General features: G+C 26.8%; 2 protein-coding genes across 3 annotated transcripts in view; one reads left to right on the top strand and one right to left on the bottom strand.

Moving 5' to 3' along the window:
• LOC114119138 (agrin-like) overlaps positions 1-22,848 on the top strand; it is a 169,375-nt gene that overhangs the window by 116,121 nt on the left and 30,406 nt on the right. The gene's annotated exons all lie outside the window — the stretch shown is intronic.
• LOC126549129 (enolase-like) overlaps positions 3,540-22,848 on the bottom strand; it is a 60,177-nt gene continuing 40,868 nt past the window's right edge. Inside the window, exon 3 of one of the 2 annotated variants that reach the window (XM_050197664.1) lies at positions 3,540-3,628. In XM_050197664.1, the coding sequence (XP_050053621.1) occupies positions 3,593-3,628 (36 nt within the window). In that variant the 3' untranslated portion in view covers positions 3,540-3,592. Of the gene's footprint in view, positions 3,629-7,578; positions 7,658-22,848 lie in introns of those variants that run through there. The other variant, XM_050197655.1, reaches the window with a different exon arrangement.

Here is a 22,848-nt window from a genome sequence, read left to right as displayed (position 1 = left end):
CCTTAGATAAGTTCCGAAAGTAATTTGATTACATTATTATCACGTCGATATTAAACTCGTTGCGCGTTAGGCATGAACGGATATAAATAATTTATACTTATGTTTATATTAACGATTATACGCGTTCCGCTTGTTTGCAATCGCCGAAACAAAAAAAAAAAGGCTACCACCACCGCCGGTCGCGTTAATAAACGGCTTTTTTCTTATTTTTCGACAATTTATTTAGTGTACCTATTATATCTGTAAGTAAATATATATTATGTATATAGGCACCTGTATTATTTGAACTCTCCATTCCTTCGTCTAATGTTAATTTATTCGAAGGGAGAAATCCAAACTTGAATAGCGTTTATATATTAAATATTTACAAGTCATAAAGTATTTAATGGTTTTTGAACTACTTGATTCTAACTTTAATGTCATTTTTTAATTGAATTTACACAACGAGGTACAATATGGGCATATAAAATAATGTTTGTTGATTTTTTTCTCCTGAGACATAGTTTTGTTGAATATAATATTCCATATTTGATTAACATTTTCATTTTATTTTTATGTAATCTAGTTTAAATTTTAAATACTTGAGTAAAAAAACAAACAAAAGAGCAGACAAAATTCATGTAATCGCAGTTACTAATTCTAAAAATATGTTATCGCAAAAAATATATTTATTTTAGAATAGTACTACCGCTGCCTTACGATTAAAATGAAAAAATGAATCCGATTTGTGTAACACAGTGGGAATTTTATCTAAATAATATCCCAACAAGCATAATAGGTTTATCGCACCATAATAATTCCTCTTTTTCCTCTTTCATGTTATATGTAATACACATAAATTTTCGTGGCATTTATAAAATTTAAAGCAAACATAGTGATTAGTTTATTGGATCTAATGTAATATAATATAACATTTATGTTCTCAACACTCATGGTCTATAATACACTACTCGCATACGAAATAAAAGAACACACTAACAAGCATAGTATACGAGTATACATTATACAGTCGATAGCTAAATAAACTTTCAAATTATTAAATTATTTATACGCGTCCGTATGATTAGCTATATATATTGTTGCTTTACAATATAATATGATAACAACTAACAACAACTAACATTAAATCGTCATTATACGGCCGGAAGTATTTGACGATTAAAGTTTGGACAGTTATTATTTTCGACGCTTAATGTCAACGTCGAAAAATGAATTTATATATTATTTTGAACCCGACGCACTATTATTGTTTCTTCAAACTTTCGAATCAAAACTATATGTGTATTAGAACACACATATAGCTCGCCCGTGCCGTACTAAAGTTTCGTCGTCTACGATGACACTCGTATAAAATATATACGTTATACGATCGGCTACACAATAGCCATAATATTGCAGTTTTCTATTATCTCGTCGTGTTTATATAATGCTTATTGGCACAGATCGTAATATTATATTGTTCTCGCGAACGTAGTGGACCACAATTCGAGACTGCTGTGTGCACACAGGTATACAAGGAAGGGGGAACGGGAATGACCGATGGCGAGCATAAATAAAAATAAATCGCTTTTTTTCCGTACACACGAGGTATTATGTGCCGACGGTCCGGACGTGCGGACGATCGGTTTGTCCGGCGCGCTTATATATACTTTTTTTTTTTAAATGCGCGTAAAACGTATAACGTGCGAACGTGGGGCGTATAGAGAACAATATCGTTGTAAATTTGTAATATACGAGCGAATCGAAAGGTCGCGTGTCCCGTAAACAACGGCTCGGTGACTCGGGACTTCGGGGGCAGTTAATCAGCGGATGAGCTTCACATCATCATCACATTATTATTACTACAGACGTTGTACACAATAAGCGTATAGTACGTACGATATTATGACGGGACGCTGTATAATGTCCGCACAGTGTAGTCGGTGGTGCCGGGGAGAGGGATAATCGAACGCACGGCGAGGTTTCCATTAAATCGGGTTGCGGCTGGACCAAGTTCGACGATATAACATATATAACCTATACACATATACTCGGTAGTCGGTTACCTACACACACACATATACACTGTTTGCCGCGTCTAACTTTTGATTGAAATCGAACAGTGTGGCCGTAGACTCTTTGTGCGTATCTTTTCGCCGTAAACCCTCTTTTCCTATCCGCATACGGGTACGACGGGCGACGTGTGTGTGTGCGTGTGTGCATTTTTCTGTGTGTATTCGTCTTCTTCCATTTCTTTCGCCGATAAAATTAAATTATAGATGTGTGCAAGTGTGTGTGCGTGTGTGTGTACGCTTGCGAGTATGTTTATATATAGTGGAAAGCGGCTAATTGAGGTCACATGTATTCCGGTGGATAAATAGAAAGGTAAAACTATATATATATATATTCTTTTTTTCTTTTTTTTTCTTTTTCCTTTCGACGAGTTTTGAAATTGTTTACTCAATGTCCGGCGGAAACTTTTAAGTCATACAATATAATATATTAAGTTTTTATAACAATATCGTGCGCCTATGTATGTATACGCTATTACGTTAATGCATTGAATATATTATTATATACTCGAATTATAAAAAAAACCCTTTTAATTGTATGCAGTAAAATAAGATAGTTTTTTTTTTTTTTTTGTTATTCAACTTTTTATAACACACTATATTATACACTATTGCTCGTTATTTATAGGGTGGCTAACACTGTGACATTCAAGACATATAGACGAGCAAATATTTGTTATATATGCGTATGCTGAGAAGCAGTACCTGCAATGTTTAATTGCATATTCTAAGTTGAACTGTTGAAGTATTTTATTATGGTATACTTACGGTTAAATATATTATGGGTTCCACGCAAAAACCCTCGACATTTTTATACTATATCAAAGTATTTACACAGTATGTATATATTTATATTATAAATGTGCATTTAATGTTTTAATAATTGACGTGAAATGTGTAATTTGAGCAGTTTTGAAAAGTATCAAACACGCAAAGGGACATACGTAATTAGAATAATGGAGTCAAATATCAAAAAGAAACTTCCTTTAAACGCTTTCCACTTGATGGATTGTTGTCCCATCAAAAGGTCCCTTTTCGCGACCGTTTCGCAATTAAACGTGTCCGTTTCCGGTGACAATGACTTCCTGCGTAATAATATTATGCTTTTCACCCTTGCTGTCCGCCAATTGAACAGATGCTGACCAATTTGTTTGGTTCGACCCCGACGAGAGCGTTCAATTTCCAACCTGTCCACATAATTTATCTCCTTAACGTGAGCCATTCTGTTTTAATCTGAATCTAAATCTAGTCAACACCAACTGTTACAGATTTGTCTTGGACCCTTGTCTGCTAATATTTTTGATCGACTAAAATTAATAAAAAAGAATGCTACTTTTTTCAATTCTAGTTGGACATCTCATCTCATTATGACTTTTTTTTCACTAATTTCTATTATATTACTTTTTTACTTTCTTCATTAAAAACATAGTTTTCCATTCAGATCATATCCATGCCACCAACGCTATTGACGGTGATGGCAAATCGATGGAATGGATTCCATGATTTATGATAGGGTTGTTTTGGGAATTCGGGTTAACGGCTTAATGAAACCGAATTCTCGGTGGTCTTTTGAAAAGCTGTAAAACAAAAAGCGCTGAATGAGGTCAATACATTTAAAAAAACTTCCTAGTTCATGGCATTCGTTATCCTTTTTAAAAGTGCCACTTTTTACCAATTTGTAACACAGTGCATATGATTATAAACTTAACCTAAAAAAAAATATTTTACTTGGTTATTATAATAATACTATAACATAGTATAATATGTAAATTATATGATATTTATTCTAACATTATATTTGTTCAAAATATTTCCCAATAATACTTAAGTATATGCTCATAATAAATTAAAAACGTATTATTCCAAAGATTCATAAAAAAAAATAATAATAATACGAGAAAACATCTAATAAGTACCTACAACATTTTTTTGTCTTACAATTTATGTTTATTACCTCATTGAAAACAGTATACGAGCATACAACATTGTCACATACTTGCTATAATAACTCACTCACAAACCACCTAAACATCTTTGAAAAATATTGCCTCATATACACTTCAATAAATCTTCTCAAAAAAATTTAAAACAAAAATAATGTAATTTGTTTTGTAAAAAATACAATGCCAAAATGAACTTACTATTAAAACAAATATGTATAATATTAACCTCTCTTGCTCAGAATTTTTCGATAGTTTTATTAATAGCGTGGCATGATAGTTATCAATAAATACTACAATAACTAATTATGTACAATATTTTTTATTTCACGATAGAAGATTCAAATTGGTTGTATTATATTTTAAAAATATTTAAATAAATTTTACAAAAACAATTTTAGCAGTTTTAGTTTATGACGATTACATCTTACATTAACTAGCGCAAATCCAAAAGGTTGGTAAAAATAATTTTTCAGTTTATACATTGTAAAATAAATATAAAGAGAGGTCAAGTTCGTGACTTTAATTGTGAAAAAAAATTGATTTGTGGATGATCCACAACTTTTAATTACGATAATTATGTTTCCAATGCTTCTAAAATGCAATCTAAAATGGCCATCAAATTACCAATTAATTAAATATAAAAAAATCTTTTGTAATTAATGCATAAAATAATATTTTTAAAACTATAATACTTTTCGAAATGATGATTAGTTATGGCCACTGTTAATAAAACTAAAAGAATTTGTGGAATATCATAGATTTCCATTTAAATAACATAATTGTACATGTACACAGCTAGTATAAAACTATGAAAAATATAGAACAGCATATGGATAAAAGTTTTCATCATTAATGACAAAAATTTTCCTTGCTATTTCTTAAAAAAATTAAACAATCTTGTTGGATATTACAATAAACTTGAGAACCATAAATTATATAGGTACCTAAACTAAATCAGATAAAGGTAAATTTTGAGAAATCATTCATGGTTAATATTAGTAAATACTAATTTTAGAAGTCAATTAAATTTAATCAGTAAATTCATGATTATCTTTCATCAATTTTTAATAACACAAACTAAAATTCATCGTTTTAAAATGTGGAAAATGTTATTATGTTCTTACTTGAGATTTCACATAGTATTCTAATATAAACCATATAATGTATTTTCCCTTAATTTTCTATTTCATAATGTCGTCATCAGTGTTATTATTATAATACACGATAACTTAGACAGTAATATTAAGCTAAATTATTAACAAAAAAAATTATTAAAAAAATAATTTATAATCTTATTTATCCCCTTATTAAATCTATACATCATAAATTACTTCTCTTTATCGTATTTGGCTCATGTTTTTAATGCAATAAATTAAACTAATAAACTGATACTGAGGTATTGTAGAACATGTTTTAACTGTTTAGGACAAAAAGGATGTTGGCGTAAATCCAACAAAATCTAAATACTTATTGTCGACCGAACGTTAGTAAAAACTATTTTTCGGTTAGGGTTAATGCATTTTAGCCAGGACTATTGGATCGAACCATGCATGTATTTTCATAGGTAAAATACAAAACTGAATTGAAGTTTCACCAGGTAAATTTCCCTTGAAATATTTTGATGATATATTTTAAACCATTAATGCGTTATCTTACGTTAATTTAATATTATTATATAACAAATGATACGATTTTGAGATTTAATTAAAGTCATACAATAATTTAACTGTTAAAAATGAAAATAATTATTCTGTATCTCTATAGTGGTATTATCACATTAATATATAAATAAAAAGAATTATGTTTGGTAATATTAATATACTGATAAAAATTAGTATAAATATTATATAGCTAAAATTTTAACTCTACGAAACGCCTAATTAATGACATGACTTCACTTTTAAATTTCTGATAAATTATTTTAGTAAATTATAATCTCTAAAATAATTTGCAGTGACTTAATTATAAAGTATACGTTTCAGTGAAATTATCATTTTTTTTATTATTATTATTATAATTATATTCAAAAAAAAGGTGTAAGTTTTTTTTTTATTTAAAGTTTATTGGGTTTTTTCGTATAAAAAAAAAATGACTGGGAGATTTTCAATACAAAATAATTACTGTGAATTTACTATTGTATAATGATACTCAAATGCGATCTGCCAAGCCATAAATATAAATTGTTGAACAATATTCCAAACGATAATGGCCATAACTGTAAAAATAATAATTAAAATAATCAAAGCGCCAGTTCCGAATATTTGGCAATGGGGTTCTTTATATTAAACCTCTATTATGTTTTACTTATTGTTACCAGACGCTATTGAAGTTTTATTGTAGAATCAATACAGCTGAACAAGTTTTTTAGATTAATGTAGGGGTAATTAAAAAAAAAAACATGGCTTAACGTTTTTTGTTTTTCTTGAACGATGATTTGAAATAAAAAATAAAACTATTTTAAAAATCCAATTTAAATTTAATTGACAATGGTTATTTTTTATATTTTTTCCCCAAAATGATTGACAAAAGTTATATGTAGATAGTATTATATAATTATTCTTGTTTTAACAACTACAAAAAAGTTAAAAAAAAAAAAAAAAAATGGTATAATACCACCAAACATAAGTATATTTCAATTTTATGAAATTAAAAATTTCTGAATAAAATGTTTACAAGGTTATAATAATTAATATATAAGTAATTGTATATTTTATTCATCAATACCAAAATAATTCTCTATGAAATTGAATAAGAAATCTATTTTTCTTATATACTTTTACATTTTATAGGTAGTACAAAATTAATAAATTTATGTTAATTGGTACTTTAATGAGTTGTATTATTTTTTTATTTTTTTCTGTTATTAACATCATCTTTAGGAGCAGTATAGATTTTATAATCTTCAACTTTAGAGATGATTTCTGATTGAAAATCGGATTTAATGATTTAAAATTCCAAATAAAATATTATAGTATTAAAAAAAAATCAGAATCAAAAAAAAATTAATTATTAAAAAATATAAATATTAAACAAAAATCCTGTTTTCGTCAAAATCGGTCTTGTTATTTTGGTGTGTTTCAAAAATAAATAGTCAAATATTCAAAGTTGATTTTTTACAAAATTTAATACCTATTTAAACGAAAAACAACAATTATCCATTAAATGATTAAGTTTATTATGTTGTAATTGAAATATTTTGTCATTAGGTATATAAATTATTATTTACAATACAAAATAAGATTTTTATTATATTATTTAAACTAATTTTAAGCTATTAATAACTCGAACCTATCAACAATATTTTACAGTATTCGAAGTTTAAAAATTTGATATAATATTATAATAATTAATAATATGATGTTATTTCCAATGTTTTTTACAAAAATGAGTTTAACATAATAATTATAGCTAAAAATAAACTGATCTATACTCAGAATAGTTTTTTTTATACATACATTAATAATTGAATTAAAAATTAACATACCTGTTACACTGTCCAAATCTATGACGAGGTGAACTTTAAAGCTACTATACAGCAAATTTTCCTTACTATAATAACCAGTATATCATAAGGTTATACTTACAATTAGGAAAAGTTTAAATAATAGGTACTGAATAAATTGTATCTATAACTCTGATCATTGTTTTAAGAATTTGTGACTCCTAAAATATACAATAAAATATAAGACTTGGAAAGATAAATATAATAATATTATATTATATACCTGACAACTTTAATATGGTTTTGCACGCATTTGTGTAGCTAAATTGCCTATCTATCACGCCGTTTCGACGTGTAATATTATTTATTCGTTATTGCCATTACAAACTGACAGAAAATTAATGTTTCACTTAACACTAATACGAGTATATACTATTAAAATTGTTGATATACATTTCAATTTAATCATAAATAATTATATAGTGGTATGAATAACTGAATTTTATTTATTAAAGCAATAAACATAATTTGTCTATAATAAAAAATTTTTACTTATGATAACAATGGAATGTTTTATTTGATTTTTTTGTATCCAATCATTATATTTTAACTGTCTTCGTAAACATATTGCTTACATTTATTAACTGGTTTCACTGACCAATAACATGCTATGCAGACCGAACAATTTAATAAGGTATAAGGGTAAACATAAAAAAAAAAATTAACCTAATATAATATACTCGTAATATAATAATTAATAACCATTGCAAAAATACTATTATACTTATTATTACAGTAATATAATTATATTACTTAATATTACGGAAATAATATTATATCCTATCATTCTCTTCCATAATATGATAACTACACTAATTTAGAATAAAATTAATTAATTTATTATATTAAAATGTATAATTAATAATTACAGACGATAGTTTCTAGTTTTCTACGCATTGTTAACCTAGATCTTTTTGTTTTTTCTTATTGTAATATTTTGTGTGTTTGTTTAACTAGTTATTTCATAATAATATTATATAAATAATATATACATTATATACAGTATATTACAAATTTGTATAGGTATATATTGCAGTATAATAATAATTTATAATAATTTATTATATATATATAAATATAATATTTTTTCAACATTAGACATTTCATTGTTAAAAGTATAAAAATCACAAAATCATTTTAGCCAAAAAAATATGCACAACCACTGAAACAGAATAAAGAACGGACTAAATGGGATTATACAACGTGACAACTTAGTGTACTTTATGTAGTAGATAAAGCAACGGTTTAAAATCAGTGTCTAAAGTGATTATGCGACTATATAGCATTGACTTGATCACGTGCTACCGATTCGCAAGCTTTTTAACCACACATGACACTTAAGCACAAGTGTACTTATCACACGATGACGGTGCGCAGACGTTTGTACGCAACGTGTGCAAACGTGATCAGAAATGTAAACTAGACCACGACACATTCAAATATTCAAAATTAATATTAAACTATGAATATTTGTTTGCTTGTCAAGATACCTAATTTCCCTGAAAAAATTGTATCAATAATATCAACATATTATAATAGGTATTTAATATTATTTTATTTTATATTAACTAATAAAAACTTAAAGTTAAAAAACAAAATACATATTTTCTATTATATAATATGCTTTATTGCTCTACAATTAAAATATTAGAAATTTATAAATTATTAATTTTTAAAAGTTAAGTTTTAACAAGGTAGATGATTACATTTTGAATATGCGATACTTCATTCAACGAATTGATAAACTCAGATTTTCTGAATCAAAAATCAAATCATATTAAATTCAATTTAGACACATATAAATTCATACTGAATGGTTTTTTCTGCCAATAAATGTTGTTCAGCCTTGTTTCCAATATTTTTGTTCAACCCAAATAATATATAATACATTAAAGTATTCGGCAGTGGATAAAATGTTGCCTTTTTATTAATTTAGAACGAAATTTTTTATCGATCGGTTAATAGTTAATATTAATTCTCTCTAATAATCTGTATATAAATATTATATAAGACATTTGATGGTAACTAATGATTTTATTTGTATAAGCCTAAAAGAAATATACAGTTATTTGTAATGTTAAGATTTGTTCAATATCTATAACTATCACATTCAATATTCAGTGTATTACCTAAACACTCACGACTAATTATAAACTTTTAGATATATAACATGACGTTTACATATTTCATTAATAACAAAAAATGTATGATCACATTTCTCGTCTATTATATGAAACACTATTCTATTATGATAGTATTATAATGTTACCAATAATTGGAAATAAATTGAATTGTTCAAATATTTTTTCTCTAATTCAACAATAATATTAATTATTAAAGTTAACTATTCAAATCTTGATTGTGGTTGTACAAATCTAATAAAGCACACTTTAGGGATATGATAATAAAAATATTCGACAAAATTTTGAAATTAGATACTTTTGACCATGAATAATTAGCTATAAGTTATACTCATATACAGTCTATATTATTACTTTAATTGGCAATCGGGAATAAATAAAATATTAAAGAAATAAGTGTTTGTCTCTTATGCTGAAATTATAACATATTAGTAGGTCCACCTAAGTAATATTATAAATATGAGTTTACTGTTCTATTGGTCTGGCACTTTTTCATTAGTATGAAAAGTTTTGTATTTATTTTTTATATGCGAATAAAACCCGTTGGTTTTCAGTCAAATCTACAGGAAAGCGTGGAAAAGTACTGTACAAGATAATTGTGAAAGTTTCTATCTAGTTGTTTTTTTCCATGACCACCCCATTGCAATGCTTATCTTTTATTACGATGGTAAAACAAATACATACATATATATGCGCATGTGTGTGTGTGTGTGTGGGTGTGTGTGTAGGTAGAGATGAAGTCAGTCCACTTTACACGATTCGTTTTTGCCACAAACAGCGTAAACTTTAATGATGTCATAAAAAAACGAATAAAGTCAACACGGAATAAAAGTTAGAAAAAAACTAAAAAATATAATAAAAAAGAGTCGGTTATAAGAATTAAATTATAATAGTCGTTATTCAATCATAAACCGGACTCTGATTGAAAGTAGTCAAAAGAATAAAATATACCCATATAAAATTAATTGCATTTATTCTATTTTGATTATCTAAGACCTTGAACAAATTATCAAATATGACTAAAATTGTGCCAAACCAAACAAATATTTAGCTAAGAAAAATTATAAAAATTATTTGATATGATTTAATCAACTAATAATTATTATTATTATTATAACTACAGTCTACTTATGTTTTTTAATGAAATGAATAAAGAGATTTTGATTAAAATTTATGTGCACGCATTATACTTCATTTACCTAACCGATAAAACATTTCTTGTATTCTTAATATTTAATTTTTTTCTTTTTTTTGAAAATGTATTAAAGATTTTTTTGATATTTTTGAGGAAACCATGAAAGACGAATAGAAAAATACATAACCTTTTCAAAATACTGTCCGATATAATTATATATTAAAACTGGAAATTGAATCCAACACTTTGACGTTGTACACTCTCAAAGTTGGTCGTAAGTGTGGATGAGAAATTCAGAGGAACATAGCGTAATATACTGAATTACATCTTCAAAACTTTGCCGATCTTGTGGTATTCAGTTCCAGGACTCTGCAAATAATTGGAAATAGAACATATCGCAATAGTCTAATACACATATTCTTCGAATATCATCGATCACCAACAAATTTCAGATCTCACTGCGTCTGGTACGATTGCTAGATAATATTATCACGTATACCGCACTTGCGGTCTCTATTGACGTTAAATATTGTTCTCAGAATATTACATCTTTATTGAAATATAACTATAAATATGTATACATATATTATATCAAATTTATTAATATATAACATCTTGTATATGATGCCGCATGTTAAACGTAACTATATATTATTATGTTTAAACTAGTGTGATCAAATAATACAAAACAATAATATTATGTTAATGAACAATTTCGTTAATTTAACATTATAAATGTGCATAATTCAAAAATAAAATAAAACAATTATTAAACTACAGCATTTTATAATACTCATAGAAAGAAATATAATACAAGTATACAAAATAATGGCAAGATTGATAAAAAAATTAGCAAAAGGTTTTTATAAATTTATTTTTATATACTTATATAAAAAACTATTATTTGACTTATTTTTTATGTTTGCGTAAGTAAATAAATAAAAACATAAACTATAATAATATATAACAATATGTAAATATTATACCAAGAAAGAGTTTAAAAATTGTAATGTTTCTTATTTGTGCCAATGAAATTTAAGATGATCATTTCGTATCCTTATTCAAAATAAGACCAATAAACTATATAATATTGTTTGTATTCGCTAGAATTATGAATAATTAAAAATATAATATAATATATGATTGTGTTCATCTACAGATAAAAGTTGAATCGTCAAACTGAAACGTCACGTTTATTAAACGTTATTTACTTCGCTTTCAACGAGGAAACATAAAAAAATATAAAAAAGATGTAAAACATTAAATCATCCTGATTGTTAATTATGTTTTTTGAACGTTAAAACAAACATGTCGAGAAAAAATGCGCTTCAAAAAAACCAACCGTGTCACACCCATAAAACTGTTCAGTTTAGTTAAATATTTTATGTTTAATGTAAATTATATTTATGTTTGTATATAATATATATATATATTATATATGTACCGAAGTTTATTACTAACATGGTAACTTTATTTAAATAAAGTGAATGATGCATATGATCTATGTAACCTTTTACAATATAATATAATTACTAAGTAAATTTTGTAATTTTGCAAAAATCAGATTTTTATCATAATTTATTAATTTTTAGAATCCTAATTTCTCTCATACTATCAATAATTTAATATTTAAATTCTTATGAGTACAATTTTTTATTCAATATTTAGAAGGACACAATACTCATATGTGTTGTCTCTGTCTTACAAGTGCGTAACATAGCAACTTTACGCTCAGCAGATAACGTTTAGCTCCGTTAGTTTAAAAATTAGAGTGAATTAACCTACTATAAAAACTGAATGGTAAAAATACTACCTGTGTTTGTATATTGGTTTTTTATGATAATTCAATTCTTCGGCAAGTTATGCGTATATAATATAGCATAAGTTGAAAATTCTCATAACTCATTTAAAACTAAATAATCGTAAAAAACCCAACATACTAATATAGATAATGTTCTTACCATCAAGTTTAATAATAAGTCGATTCACTCTAATTTTTAAACTAATGGAGCTAAACGTGATCTGCTGAGCATAAATTTGCTATGTACGCACTTGTAGGACGGAGATAAAACATGCGGGTATTGCGTTCTCTTAATATTTGTACATAAATACCTATACATTTTGCTTTATAATGTAAAATATTTAAAATAATTTAAAAATATCTTCGAATTATAATAAAAAAAAGAATGATTAAAGAAATATAAGACTAATAGTAACACAAAAGTAAAAAATAATTGAGATTCTGGACGAGGCGAAGAATGTATTAGTTTTACCATGATGTATGCTTTATATTATCATTTTGATCTGAACAAAGAATGTGTTAGTCTTGCAATATTTATAATTTTTATTTTTAAATTACCTATGTTTTTTTCATTACCTTTTATTAAAGTTCAAATTCTTGTGAAGTTTAATATTTTTTACAAAATACAACGATTTTTTCTTAATCTATTTGAATTATTTTGTTTTAATTCAAAAAATCTAAATTATAAAATGCTGAGAATATTTACCATCCATTACGTATATTATTATTTTCTATACTTGATGAAAATATTTTGAATAGTGATAAACTTCCATAAACTTTTTACACTGTTCTACACGTTAAACATTAGTTTGTCTAAAATAAAATCAACTAATAATATTAAAAAACACTATTAATTAATTCAATAACATAAACTAGTAAATTATGATAGCTGCACATTGTATTCATAATATGATATACCTAGAATTATGTGGGCCATGGTATCTTGAGAAGTACGAACACAATACTTATTTACAAAAATAGCTAAATTCAAAATGCTTTAAAAATAATGAATTACATGCATGTCGAAAATAATTTGTTTATAAAAATTAATTGATTATTAGCAATTTATCTTAATGTCTGCCATTTAACTCAAATCGATTAGTGTATACTTATTTACTAAAGTAAAAACTAATTTAAAATAAACGAAATCCCTAAAAAGAGTTTATTATTGAAAATGAGTGTTTTTTACCCTTATGAAAAATACACTTTCCATTAAAACACTATTCAGACACCTTTTAAATTATTTAAAAGGTTAACAATAAGAATTTAATTGAGTATATTAAAAACTGAATTTGGAGAGATGACATTGAGCTTAACACAAAGAACCGCTATATCTTACCATTTATTTGGACTGATGTCAATAGTAAAATTGGTTGAAAAAAAATAGCAAATTCACTATATATTTTTTCTACTATGGAAGAGAGATAGGGGGAGTTTTATTTGAATCACTAAAATATTTGATCACCATTGGCTGAAATTACTCAATCCGACCCAGAATATAATCTACGTATAGAAAACAATTTTAGTTATAAATTGCAATTATTAAAAACTCTAGTGATTAATCATATTCACATATATTGGAAAAATTTAATTAATACACATTGCGTATAAGTACTTACGTTACAATGGCTGGAGACATATTTTATGATCATAACTTATTGATTAAGTTGAACTGTCTAAATATAGTATTGGAGTGATACACCATTAAAAAAATAATACACAATGTGTTTTCATTAAGCATGTGATGTACCTGTTTAAATTTTAAATTGCAGGACATGTATATTCTTTTCGTTATTCATAAATGAAATATTTTATTAAATCCCACTAAAACTCGGGTAAATATTCTTTTGATAACAATTTACGAAACTTTTTTTATTTCATCCTCTTGAGTTTTTCTTTCTATTTAACGGGTCCTCAGACACTCGTAACACCAAAGGTCCTTGATAAAACTATGAAAAAGTTTACTTTTGCGTTCTCTTCTCTTTACCTTTTGAACGAAATTAAAAATCACCATTCTATTTTTTTCAGTCAATCATGTAGTTTTAACATGAAAAACCCATAAAATATCGGAAGACTTTTCAATACAATTTAATCATTTTGTGGATCAGATACTGAACAGAGAGATTTCTATTACATACATTTTCAAAGTCACATAAAGTCACTTAGTAATGATCATTATAGAAAAAAAAGAATAGGACAGTTTAAAAGTCATTAAATAACAATTTACTATCATATTGTCAAGGTATGTAAATAATTTAAAATCAGTTAGGCAGATAATAAAAACAAAAAACCACCATAGTAACTATTAAAACTATAATAGTTATAACTTATAACATAGTACTTTGAAGAATATAATTTTTATTTTTGATAATTGATAAGATTTAAATAATATTTTTATATTTCAAATATAAATTATCAGGTAGTTTAACTACAGTATTCAATTAAGTTATTTAACCAAGCTGTCAAATCCAGATATCTGGTTAAATCATTGAACTTTGATTAACCTGCTATTATAGTTCTACGAACAATAAAGTTTTAAGTTTTATCTAATTTAATATAACAAGTATATTCCACTTGATTAATGTAATAAAACAATTTAAATTTAAAAGTAAGAAAAAAAATTATAACAACTATTAACCTGCGTGTATTTAGTGAACTCATTTTTAATAACTCTTATCTGATATAGTATCATATTCCCTCCAATTGAAAACTTTTGTCTAACAGTTCTAGGTAAACAGTTCATCGACACGTTTCGAGGACTCCTAAATATTCAACAAAGACAAATAGTTGATAAAGCCTTTACAAAGTTTTAGTGGAGTTATAATCCAAAAGCGGATCATTCGTTATCATAATATTATTCTCAACTTCTATTACTCAAATACAACTGTTAGAGAAAACTACAACCAATATTGGAAGTTAAAAGTTTGAAACAACTCACAAGTTTTTGTATGATTGCGAATATCGAATAAAATTAATTTTTTATTCAACTCAAAAATCATTACAATTTACAAGACAAGAAAAATATTATTAACATTATAGTTTTGAATAATTTCTTAAACAATATTCTATAAAATATGATAAAACTCGATGAACAATTTATACATTCATATTATCATTTTATACAAACCTTGTAGGTTTACTATACAATTTTATATTTTTTGGCAACTACAACAAGGATGGCTAATAATTTAAAAACATGTATACTTAAAACTATGATACTCAGAAAATGTTAACTGTTTTATTTTTCAAAATCACAAATACACAACTATCAACCCATTCCCAAAATATTAATAAAATACTCATACGAGATATAATCGGTAAAATTGATAAAAACAGCAGTCAGTATCCACAACACTGCAAAATAAAATGAAAACAAAATCGCACATATCAATATATATCTTTATAAAAAAAACATTATTTAATTTAGTTTTAACTAATAATAATGTATGCATAAATTATTTACATTTACATACTTTGATTACAATTATTATTAATTTAACAAACGTGTAAATATGCTTTAAAACTATTCAGTAACCCATTAATTTTCACTTCTAAAATTACAGTTACATGAAAAATAATGAGTATAAAATAATGTTAATAATTTTGTTAAATGAGATTAAACTTTATTGGAAAATTACCAAAACCATATTCTGAGTTATGGTCACCACATTGGTCTATCTAGGTCAATCTAGTGGCTTTGTGTAAATTAAGAAAGCGTAAATCATATTATTGACACTGAATATGAATAGAAAATATATGCAAAATGGTTAACACAAAGTTTTCAAATAATATGTTTTAATTTGTATATTTGTATTTTGTGTATGAATTCAAATTTATTTCAATTATTTATTTAGACAAATTTGGAAAATGCTTGCAATTAATATTTGATTAATTATACTAAATGCCTTACTTTGTTTTGTATAAATCAATTTGAATATTTAAATGTTACAAAAATTGTTACGATAGATATGAAACAAAATTAATTACGACAAATCTACAGTTGAGTAATCGAATATAAATCAGAAAATATTTCAACATGAATTGTATGAAGTAGGCGCACGTATACATTTTAATATTTGGAAACTATCCTTTGAGCACATTCGCATTTTTATACTCCCTTAATATTTTCCGTGTGAGTGATTAGTGTAAATTGTTACACGACAACAGTCGTAACTCGTAACCGTCATTTACTGTACTCACGCGTCTATCTCACAAGTCACTGTTTTCGATCGAACCGTGTTCTCTTCGCCATTGTCTGTGAATACGTTTCTAGTGATGTACAGCACGACAAAGTTTCAGAAGAAAAAAGAGTTTTGTACGAGCCTTCGTGTTATTTTCAGACTAATGATGCCTGTTTTCCGAGGATTGCGCGTGTAAGATGCACATCGGTCACCTATTTTATTTATAATATTTTTTTATACTAATAAAAAAACTTACATACGCGCCTTTAGAATATTTATTCTATTTATTACATACAATACGTATAAAATGCACCTATATTTTATTGGTTTGAAAAATTCAAGTAAGATAAACCTGAGACATATTGCATAAGTATAATGTTTTTGTGCAATACCATCAACGTTTTATATAAATCTTATACATAATATATGTAAATATAATAAAGAGAGAAAAAGAGATCACATATAGATAAATATGCCTAAGGTGATTGATATTTCGCAAAAAAAAAAACGAAAATTCACGCTTTCCTCTTCGGAAAAGACGTACGTACTTCAGTTGCATCAGCGTACGCTTACACACTATGCGTGCTTCGGAAAATAAAATGAAAAATTTTCGACGGACGAAAAAATATCTGTGAGAATGGACCGTCGTAGTCGTAGCCACCGCGGGCACTTATTTAAAGATACCATGTATTGTATAACCGATCGTTTTTGCTCGTGCAGAATTTTTGGGCCGAACAATCAACACGCTCCAACAGCGAGCAACTAGTATTATATACGATGTACACTGTAGGCACATAAATAGCCACTAACCCCGTACTCTCTTCCGACCGTCACTTCGCCATCCTCTTGTCTAAACTAAAGCTCGGACACACAAGCACGCACATCCGAATAAACGAATTTGACGTGTGTCGGCAATGGATTTCCTGCCTCCGCGCGCCCGCACGATGGTTAATAAATCCGAAACCCGCAGTCAACGCCGCTACATGTATTATAAATATATAGACTGAAAATTAGCACCGAAAGCTATCGGTCTAATTGGACCTACCTGCAGGGGTTTCACCGCCATCACGTCCGCATTAATAATAACCATCATGAATAGATTATGATTGCGGCGGTGGTTCTACCTACAGCACACACAATATAACGATTTATATGTACCTATTTTGTATTTAATTTATATTATATTATATACCTATGTGTATATATAATGGATTATAGTATGATAGGTAGCGTGCAAGTGTGTGCGTGTACTGGTTCTTTTCACGGTTAATTCTCAACCTCCCAGCCATCCCCACCGATCGAAACACCACCATATCCGTTAATATTGTTTCGTGGTGCGAGAGACTTTGCGTGCACTCGCATAGTTGAATTTTGTGTGTATTTTTTTTTATACTTTACCGCCTACGTCAGGTCTCCTTCGCTTATTTTCGACGAAAACCCGACAGATTTGACTCTATACTTGCATTAGTATTGCTCGAAAAACTCAATAAAATCTATAGACGGATAGCATAGCATTTATCAGGTATAATACTCGTATTTATTAAGTAAAAATAAAAATACATTCAGATTTTTGAAACGTTTCGTTCAGTCACTTTTGCAATTTTAGAGGCTAGATAAACCAAATAATTATCATGATGGGAATATGTCCGTACGCTCTGTAATCATCATTTGTCGTTTTATGTCTTAAATTATAGTTTTATATAAGCCTTGTGACTTTAGGTCGGTTTAGTGTAATTATACACTTCAACACGACGTACCTCTATCGTGTTAATTATTATTACTTTTTAAATAACATTTTTCAACTTACATAATATTTATTTTACTTGGAGGGTAGGATTCGATTTTAAAAAAGGTCACTCCTTCTTTAAATTAAAAATAATAATTATGATACAGCTTAGATTTTGAAAAGATAATCATAAAAAAATAAATAAATGTTTTTTTATATAGAATTACATTTTCCTAAAAATGTTTTATACTCTATTCTATTTCAAGTAACTAACTAAACAACAGTTACCATTTGTTACATTTTAAATTGTATTGTATGGGGTTATATTATTATAAAATAATTTAACTACAGTGAAATTGAAAAAAGTACATTCAAGAAAATCTTCCCCATATCATTGTAGAATACATATCTAAAATAAATGGAAAATGCAAATAAATACCAATTGGCTATATTTCTTGAATATATATTGTGAATTAATATAAGCATCTTATACTATAATAGAACCGTATGCACGTTTATTATTTTTAAATTGGAAATCTGTAATGCAATATAAACCAATTAATAGTAAATCTTGTTTTAACATATTTAATATCATACATATTCAAATAGCACTATCTAATATTTTAAAATATAGAAAAATGTTCTCCTGCCTAATTCAATTATTAATACTGCTAGCATGGGTTTTTATTATATGAATTAAATACAACTAGACTTATTATGTGCGTTATTGATTTTGGTTTTTCAAAAAAATATAATATTTTATCGCACGATTAAATAATGAATAATAGCATAATTATCTATTGATGCTATATGTATGTAAAAAAAAATAGTAATAGTCAGTGAATACTGAATATCCACATCGAGAAAGGATCATGTTATTTTACTTTTAATTTGAACAAAGCAATAATTATAATAATTGAATTTCAGATATGATTTTTACTGTAATTCGACGTTTCTAAAAACAAGTTAAAATTTAGAGCTGTCCAACAATATATTTTTCACTTCCAGTTTTTAACGAATAGGTACTGACAAAAAGTTACAAAAACTACTGCTAAATAACCACATTCAACGTACAATTCATAGATGTACTACGTGCAATATTTTACAAAGTTTATTTCATGATAAACTGTGTTTCCAGTGTAAAACAAGTCCGTTGTTCTTAAAAAAAAAAAAAAGTAAGCACTAATATTACGTCAGATTAGGTTCCTTGTCTTTAAAGTTTACATAGACTTTTAAATTTTTATTCTTTTACTTTTTTTTCATAATATTGCAGTACTGATTAAAATGATGTGGAAAAATGTGATAAGACTTTTTATAATTTTATTCACCGTTAAAAAAAAAAAAACGAAAAAATGACGATATATTCATTTAATTATAAATAATTATCGATTGATTTACTCATTGGTATATATGATAATGATAAAATATTAATGTGCCTATCAATCGGCTTTATACTTAATACACAATTAACAAAAAATGAATAAATCATGTTTATTCCCATCGTTGCAGAGTACCTGCACTGCTTATATTAGTATAAATTATTCGTCGCGCTGAGTGAGATGGACGTACCTAAATATGCATTTTATCGACAACAAATCATCGTATGCCGGCAACACGGCCCGGCTACGCCATCGCCATAATTAGCATATTATAACAACGATGTATAATCCCAATGAGAATTTACGCGTAAACATCGCAAGTTTTATTTTTCGCATTTTCGGATGCATCGCCCGAAGTAACAAACTCGACATATATGCGGCGTGTTTTTATGCGGTGTACTAATAATAATAAAATAATAATAGTAGCGGCTGCTATATACAATATTATGCTGTGTTATAGTTATAATAATGGAAATAATGAATGGTATGTACATTGTACATTCGTAAATCATAGGCACCGTGAACGGGTTCCGGTTTTTGCGCCTGGTTTACATCGATTTTGCATTTGTCGTCTACCGCCGCAGCTATTCTCATAATATTAATTCGATACTCGTTAAAACCGCCGCCGCCGCCGCCGCCGCCTCTAGTATTCCGCACCGCGCCTGACTTAAAATGTAATTTCAACCCTTGGGGAATTACGATAATTTCTACCGACCCTCCCCAGCGGCTAACCCGCCCCCGCCACCAAAAAACCTACCGCTACACTCCCGCACGCCGCTGCGTCCGTTGTCAATGACACACAAACGTCGACCGCCACTGCGCCACTGCCACACCGCATTCGAATGCCTTTCTCGGATTGCCGATTTACGAGTTACTGGCCCGCAACATTCTTATACGCTAATTTCGCGAGGATTTCCTCACTCGCAAGTGCCGTTCTTCTACTGTCCCAACACGGCCGAGTTGACATGTTTTTTTTTTTTATGCTTAATTCTTCCGAAAGTACAACACGCAGCTTTAATACTGCAGCTTTCTCTCCGTCATTACAGCATGGTTGATCTGCAAAACTTACTAATTTCGTGTCATTCGAAAAATTCATCTTTTTTTCCTCCTGCTATTAATTATTTTTAATTCTCGTATACTTAAACTTACAAAATCTTTTACATCGTTTTCAAAACCTGTTGAGCACAAAAGTATCGCTGTCACTATATTTTGCTGGAGTTATCTATTTTATTTTTATTTACCTGCGATGGAAATTATACGGTTAAAAATTAACTATGAAAAATGCGATTTTTTCAACTAAACAATTTAATTTATTTGTTTTAGTCAAATATTTAAATAAAACATAAAAACTGCTCTATAAATAAGAATTAAACTAATTAAAAAAACCCCTAAAAAAAAGCCTTAATGCATATTAAACATTGTGATAAATATAAAAATATACTATTAACACTATTAATACTATTATTCTATTTTTGTAAAAACAGATAAGGCTAACAATTCAAGTAATTATAGGTACATAGTACAATATTACAGTAAATACCTACCTACCTATAAATCAATAAAAATATATCATTGTATAAATCAAAAATAGTATTTATAGACTCTAAAAATAATATGAACATATATAAATTAAATAATACACTTAAATAATAAATTATACACATTTATTTATTTAATTATGAATGAGCGAAATGTAACAAAAATAATAATAAATACTTTACTAAGAAAAAGAAACATAATAACCTAGACACTCCGTGTCTGCATTTAAAAAAAATAATAACTCAGCAGTAAATTTTAATAAATAAAAAAAGAAGAAAATAAGTCGTCTTAATTTTAAAAAAAATTCTGATGTAATGTCGAATTACTTATATATAAAAAAAAGTAATGTTAATGTAGAACGTTCATTGAAGTAAAAATAATTGGCTATTTTAAATAAAAAATTAGCTGGAAAAATGTTAAGAGCTTAAAAAGTATAACACAAACTCAACAAAGTAAAACATAAATAATTATATTACTACCTACTGTAATAACTCTATTGATTTTCTTAATAATTAACAATTGCATTATGAAAAACTATTTTTATTTCAACTAATGTTAATGTAACATAAATAAGTATTGCAATAGGTATTTTAATGTCAATTGAAACATATTAACTTGGTCATAAAACTTGAAAATGTAATACAAGATTCCTCATAATTTATAAGTAGTTTATGTAAAGATCTAAAAGTCTAAATAATAAAAAAAATATTTTTTAGACATTTTAAACTTAATTTTAATTTTTGACAAAAAAAAATAGGTACCTACTCAAACAAAGAATAGTTATTTTATTCATTTCAATATATTTTATGAATATATTGACATTTTAAAATAATTTAGATAAATATAATTACTATGCTATTATTGTCTTTTTATATCAAAGTCACATAGGTAGTTATACGGAAAGTTGGTATTTATTCAAAAGTTAATAAAAATAATAATATGATATAACAAATACATAGGTACTCTTAAAATAATTAAATATTCATTCTGTAACTAAGTCATGTTTACTCAAAAATTAATTCAACTTACTATGTACTACTTATAGTAAAATAGTGTCCTTTAGTAGCACAATATTTATATATAATAAAATATACCTACTTAATAATATAAGCAGACATACTGTCTTTCTTCATCAGAATCGTTTTTCGTATGCAATGATGTGAATGATACATTCATTGAATTCAAATAATGCATACATTATAATGGCGTACAACAAAGTACACTCTACATCTACTGTAGAGGTGAGCGATTGACTACTTTCCAGTATCTTATATCTTATGTTGGAATTTTATTCTATTTTTCAAAATATTTTAATTGAGTTGCTTTATTTTGTGTTTTATTACCTAACTTTTTATATTATGTATACATTGTATACTATACAACCTACACAAACTTCATTAATATGTTTAAATATGATAAAATTGTTTCATAAAAGTTAATAAAATGTTGT

This window comes from Aphis gossypii, chromosome 1 (assembly GCF_020184175.1).
Source record: "Aphis gossypii isolate Hap1 chromosome 1, ASM2018417v2, whole genome shotgun sequence".
NCBI classification, from domain to species: Eukaryota; Metazoa; Arthropoda; class Insecta; order Hemiptera; family Aphididae; genus Aphis; species Aphis gossypii.
This window is presented reverse-complemented; position numbering and strand designations above follow the sequence as displayed.